This window comes from Austrofundulus limnaeus, unplaced genomic scaffold (assembly GCF_001266775.1).
Source record: "Austrofundulus limnaeus strain Quisiro unplaced genomic scaffold, Austrofundulus_limnaeus-1.0 Scaffold20, whole genome shotgun sequence".
In the NCBI taxonomy this organism is placed as follows: Eukaryota; Metazoa; Chordata; class Actinopteri; order Cyprinodontiformes; family Rivulidae; genus Austrofundulus; species Austrofundulus limnaeus.
Genome location: NW_013952422.1, coordinates 2,223,213 through 2,229,760, shown reverse-complemented (window position 1 = coordinate 2,229,760; position 6,548 = coordinate 2,223,213). Strand labels below are relative to the sequence as shown.

Here is a 6,548-nt window from a genome sequence, read left to right as displayed (position 1 = left end):
TGTGTGTGTGTGTGTGTGTGTGTGTGTGTGTGTGTGTGAGAGAGAGAGAGAGAGAGAGAGAGAGAAGGCTGCCCTTCAATTACAGTGAAATTATGTTAATGAAAAATAATGATGCCAGCACGATTGTGCTAAGTGAAGACAGTGGGTTGAATTGATTGAAAAAGGTTTGAAAATCTTCCCTCTAAATGATAAAAGCTGTCCAAATAACATCTATATCCTTCATGTGGCTGTTCCGATGAATGTTGGTAACATTCACTGCAAAAACAATGGTAATCATAAGCCTTTGTGACAATCTGGAAATGTAATGAAACAATGATTTCAATTGATTACCACTGGATAAAGAAGTCACTGTGTAAAGCCATCAAGTGTAACCAAACGCTGCGGCCCTTCACCGACCAGTGCCACTACGGCTTGTGTTGCACCGGGGCGGAAGACGTCATGGGAATTCAGTTTCAGGCCCTGCAACAAAATGCCTCCTTTTTTTATCTTTCTTCTCTAACTGTGTGTCATTTCATCTGTTGTGTGGCTCCAGAGAGACATCGGTCTTTCAAAGGAAGGAAAGAAGGAAAAAAGGGATGTGAGAATGAGACGAAGAAAAGGCCYGAAACGGAGAGAGAAAACAGACAAAACAAATGCTGCTCTCCCTGGAGGGAGCGAAGCAGAATAGAAAATCTGAAGGATTGTGTTTCCCCTGTTTTCTGAATGGAGCGGAGAAAGAAGAGCTAGGTAGGAAAGATGACAAACTGTGGTTTCAGTTTCTGGAATAGTGAGTCTTTTCTTCAAACTTTGAGCCACTTATTTTTTTTGACAGAGCCGTCAGTTATATTTAACTCTCTGCAAATGTGTTTCAATGAATATAAAGAGGCTCACGTTAGCAGGTCAATGTTAAGCTGCAATAAAGGTATAACTCACCGCTCCGTACACAACACCGTTCTTCTTGATCGCCAGGTAGTGATTGCTGACGAGGCCCCTGATGGCCACCACTCCCACATCCACTGATTTGATCTCCAAAATACCTGGAAACACAAARGCAAACACATCAAACCTGCGTGTGAATTCTGTCATCGGATGTTGCTGCTTTTATATGAACTGTTTCCACTTTAGATCTCGCTGGTGTCAGATTCTGCAGACGTTTTATTCTCTGAAACAGGTTCTCAGGCAGTTTCTAAAGGCTCCTTAAGGTGATTGTTAAGATTTTTAAAGTGAGGTTCTGTGGAAGGATTACRAGCAATTATTGTCTTACCTGTTGTAGATAGCACTTTAAACGAACCAGTTATTCAGAATTGGGCAAAAATTGACTCAAAACAACTCTAATTTCAAAAAAATTTGGGGGCACTTTACATCATTGCCAGATTTAAATTACATAGTTGTTTATATTTATTTGTATGGTCATTTCTTTGTGGGAGCATCTAGGTGTAGCACTTGTGGTGCAATCTAAGGCACTTCTTTTTGCTGTTCCTTCTATTATGCCATAAAATAGCTATCTAAAAAGAAAAGACAAAAATGTTTTTAGAATAGCTTTCACATTAGCAAGTTTTTAAAATTGCTCTCATTTTATGGCAACAGCTTTTTTGTCTGATGCTATTTTCAACAGGTAACATAGTAATTGTTCACAGTCCTTCCACTGAACCTCATTTCAGTTATGACACCTCAAAAGGAAATATTTAGTGGAAATAGTATAAACTTCATGGGAGCCTTGTGTTATATTAAAAGAAAAAAAAACATTTGTTCTCAGAACATCACCCTACAAATCTAAACTTGTCAGTACTGTACATCTCCTCCCTCATAACCAAAACCTTTACCAACTAAAAACATTTTATAAATGTTAGAYAAGTATTCAAGAAGAACATGAAAATAAGGACAAATTAATATTTGACTTATGTTCAATTTCAATTTATTTATATAGTGCCAAGTTACTACAAATGTTGTCTCAGGGCGCTGCAGAACCATCATTCTTGGTTATAGTTGTGCTGTGGGTACTCGTGTAGGGCACACACACTCACCGGCGGTGTAGGCGTTTAAACTTGGTGTTTACGTTRTTGTAGTTTTCTCCAAAAGGACATGTGACAGAACACTTTATAACTTATGAAATATTGTAAATAGAAGAGCAAAAACTTGATGAACAAACAAGCCRTTTGAATAGTGCACAGTGCACACAGTCTTTGAGGAGGTACAAGAATTCGGAGGTGCACAACTACGCGCCAGACGGTGCAATTCGGTCACTTTTGGCGCACGCACCCTCGCGCCGTGTTCAACGTGTCAACTATAAACCAGGCTCAAGGGCACACGCTGTGATGCAGTTTACTTGGCATCTGAAAATACATTTCCTCAAAGGTATTTTGAATCTGAAAAGAGCTTCACGGAGTGAGAAGTAGTGTTAGGAGCTCAGCAGACAGTTTCAGTTTCAGTTTCACTTTCACCCGTTGTTTGCTTTGTTACTGACGAGAACCTGCAGGAGTCATGGGTGGGGTGTGTGAGGTGGGGGGTGGGGAGGTGTGCTCCATGATGAGGAAGCTCGGCTTGGAGACACAGCCCAGAGGCGGAGCTAGTCTCAAAAAGSCGGTTCTAGTCCCAACCGGTTGTTTTTGCTCCCCTGCCTGCTGCCTCAGGACACTACAGGATTTCTCAAACATGCATGAATGAGTCAAAGTAAGACTTTAGGCATGTTTTCGATGAGAGGATAACGTTATAACATGATATAAAACTCAAAAAAATTGATTTTACATGATATGGCCCCTTTAACAGGAAGAAACCTCCAGCAGAACTAGGCTCATGATGGGCAGCCAACTTCCTTGACCGTCTGGGTTTGAAAAAATGAACAGGAATATCATGGTGAAGCAGTGGATAATGCCATCGTCTCTCAGCAAGAAAGCCACAGGTTAGTTTCCCAGCCTTTCTGTGTGGAGTTTGCGTGTTTCACTCCGGTTTCCTCCCGCRGACCAAAACCATGGAYGTTAGGTTCACTGGTAACTCTAAATTGTTTCTGGGTGTGAGAGAGTGTGTGAATGTCTRGTTGTCTCCACGTGGGCCTGTGATGGACATGTGTTAAACCCTCGGTCTGGTCTACCTGTCTTTTCTTCAAGGTGTTACAGTCAGACCTAAGACCAGCCTCTTGCCCTCTGTTTATTTGCTGGTTAGCTTGTGGGCTGCATGCCGTGCGACCAAGTTGTGAGCCAGGAAAAATTGGGGGGRAAAAAAGAGGGTTTTCTTTGCGTTTAATGTTTATTTTTCTGACCGCGGGAGCCCGAGCATGGCATCGAGCAAACACACAGGATGGAGAGAAGTTTCTTGGCTGCCAGACTGGCAGGGGGTCAACGTGTCCATATCAGTTTTCAAGGTGAACCAATTACTGGTTTACGTTGTGGTCACTGGCCCTTTCTTCTGTCAACCATAAGTCAGTACACTAAGCCATAAAACTATCAGGGCCTGGAAAGGAAAAGTACATGTGTCCAGCAGGAAAGGGTCTATTTGCAGAAATAGATGGAAATGGATAAAGATGGTGGAATATCTGTAATTTATTTCAGTTTTGAATGTTGTAAAAATGAAAAATAATCTATATTTTCAATCAGACATTTTTACATTTTTCTCTGTAACTGTGTTCCSTCTGATGAATGTTTTCTCGTTGCTTTGCAGCAGAACTGAGAGGCTGTTTATGCACTCAGACGTTTAGCTTGATGTTAAGCAGTGGCACTTTCTCTATGAGTGTGTGTTTATTTATGTCATATTTAAATCGCTTTTGGCAACGCTTCTCATTTTTTTATGCTGCATGTTGTTGAAGCACTTATCTGTCCCCTCAGATTCCTCGTTTGGTCAAAAAGGGTTCTTCATCTCCTCAACTTCAAGGTTGTTTTTTCTTTTTCTCTCTTTCTCTCGGTGCATAATGCTCTCACACTGTATGTCCATTACTCACTGCAGCACAGCACTGATCTGTCAGGTCCAAAATGTTCCATCTTGCTGCTCCACAGCTGACATTTCTGAGCTGTGATCCATATAAAATAAGATCTGTCTGTGCCCGCTAAAGGCTGGTCCACCTGTTCAAACAGCTTGTTCCCTCCTCCTGTTTGATGTGGTTTGTCAAAACCCAAAAGCTCAGGGAACCTTTTACCTTTACCAGCAACCAGAAGCTGCCTGTCTGCCCGGCTGCAACAAAAGGTTTAGATTGCGGCTGCATAGTTTAYGGTAAGAAGACCAAAAACAGAGTAGGATCTTGTGTGACAGACTAACCCAAATGGTTTTAGTGGTCAACACAGTACCATGCACACATTCTTTTAATACTGCTGCTAGATCCAAGGTGCCAATAACAATTTATTGTATTGTAATCAATTTTACGATTTGATTTGTTTCTCTCTGTTTCAGTTTGGATTTATGTTGTTTGAGTACCAGGAGGACAGCGGTTTAACTTTTCATAACAACAAACTAAAAACGGTGTTAGCTTGTCAAACTGCAACACTGACCAGGCTGTAGGATCAAACTACAGCCTGACTTCACAACAAGAACAAACTTTTTTATCAAACAGCCTATAAACCAGCATTATGTGTATACATCCATTCTGTATTAGGAGAATCTCTTAAACTTTTGCTAAGGAGGGAAAATAATCAGTCATCCAAATGTAGCATCAATTTTCTAATTAGAGCAAAATTACAAAAACATGTGTTTAACTTTTTTCATGAGCTTTTGCAGAAAATGAGGAGTAAACATCACTGACTCCTAAAAGGTTAGGATGATTCCTAAAATATAAATCAGAACAGAATACAATATAATTAAGTTGAATATTTCATCAAAACCTGTACTAAATCATTGAAAGTACAAGATATTACTACTTCATCATGAAATTAAGTAATAATGTTTTGAGAATGTAATAAAAAATTAGAGTAATAACACGTTTTAAAAGAACACTGGCGGGGGAAAGTAAAAAAAGTTTTAAGAAATACATTTTAGAACTCAGAACTACTTTTATTAGCGAAATATAAAAGTATAATTAAAAAAACAAAAAAGTTACATCATGACTTGTTTCTTCATTTCTGTTTAGGGTTGCAGGTGGCTAAAGCCAGGTGGGCTTTACAGCCAATGGCAGAGAGAGAAATAAACCAAACATTTCAAAATCACTAATTAGTCCAACATGTCTGTCTTTTGACTGTGGGTGGGATACAGAAAAGGACTAAGACAGACGCATGAGAACATTACAAAACACTAAATTTTTAGTGTGAAGCAATGATGCAATCCCCACCTGATATCATCAATTATTCAATCCATGAACCTTATTAATATTTTTTAGGGGAGGCAATACAGAAACAGATGATGGAAATTACTAACGGCTCAAGAAGACACTGTATGTTAAGACATTGTAAGTCTCAATGTGAGTTTATAAACAAATGGTTTTTTATAGCATCTTCATGTTGAAGTGAGTGGTCAAAAATGAATCATTAATCACATCTTCGGCCTAAACCACAACGGACAAATGAAACACTTAATTGACTCTCCAATCTGGACTTGTTTCTTTGTTTTCAACATGTTTATTACATGTCATAAAAACTGGGAAAGGGCACAAAAGAACAATTAACTAAAAGCATTGTGTCAAGTCACAGATTGTTTGAAGCTGTAACAGAGAGAAGCCCAGTGGGAGTAAGTGTAAACAGGATCAGGAAATATTACGGAAAACTGTAAACACAGTTTGCTGCTGCTTTCATATGAATGTGAATTCTGGGTAAAACTCTATCCAATAAAATAAAATAAACACAAATATGAATAAACAAGGTAAAGGAAACAGGTGGATTAAGCTAAATATTTGGTACATTAGTGAAGAAACCTCTAAATGGTACAGGTTTTATCAGGGCAATAAATGTTTTTCTGGTCTGGCCATTGGCTTCCTACACAACTCTGCTCAATTTTAATCTCCCTTCTCTGCTCTGTCTGGGATTTCTTCCACTGACGTGAATTTCTTCATTAGGATTTCAACCAGGCCAATCAACAAAMAGAAGGAGGAGCTGTGAGTAATGATGTCGATTTTCTGCACCGTTTTAATTTAGCAACGGCAGCGGAGGAAGAGAATGAAGTCAAGGCTTCCAAATTAAACAAAATTTGTCTTGCAAAGCTGCGGGCATCTCGTTCAGCTCAGTACTTCTCTATTCCTAGTAGGCAGGGGTGGTTTTAGGGGTGGGGCCACAGGGGCATTGGCCCCTGATGAAATATGATTGCCCCCCTGCAGTGCCCCTGTCCTGTCACTCATCTGTCCTTTGCCCAAGAGTGATGATGCTGGGTGCAGTTCTATGTCTAAACACTAGGGGCACTAATGAGCCAAATGGAAACATCCAGCATGAATCAAGCTGACAGAAATCTTTTTCTTTTCTTAAAATTTGAACAATCCTGCAGGAAAAGTCTTTCAACTCACAAATGGTGGTTGGATTCTCTCACATGCTGTGCGTTTGAGAGTATTTTATCTATGTACTGTAAAATGCATGTAAAATTGTTAAGGATAATTTAATGTAAGTTGTTTTAAAATTACATTACAAGTGTTTGAAAGTGTGACCAGTAAAATATATATATATATA

At 39.4% G+C, this 6,548-nt stretch overlaps 1 protein-coding gene across 1 annotated transcript in view; it reads right to left on the bottom strand.

The window, feature by feature from the left end:
• Positions 1–6,548, bottom strand: part of LOC106514408 (fibroblast growth factor 10) — a 42,180-nt gene that overhangs the window by 3,631 nt on the left and 32,001 nt on the right. The window contains exon 4 of the mRNA XM_014003663.1: positions 913–1,016. Within this exon, the coding sequence (XP_013859117.1) occupies positions 913–1,016 (104 nt within the window). The remainder of the gene's footprint in view (positions 1–912; positions 1,017–6,548) is intronic.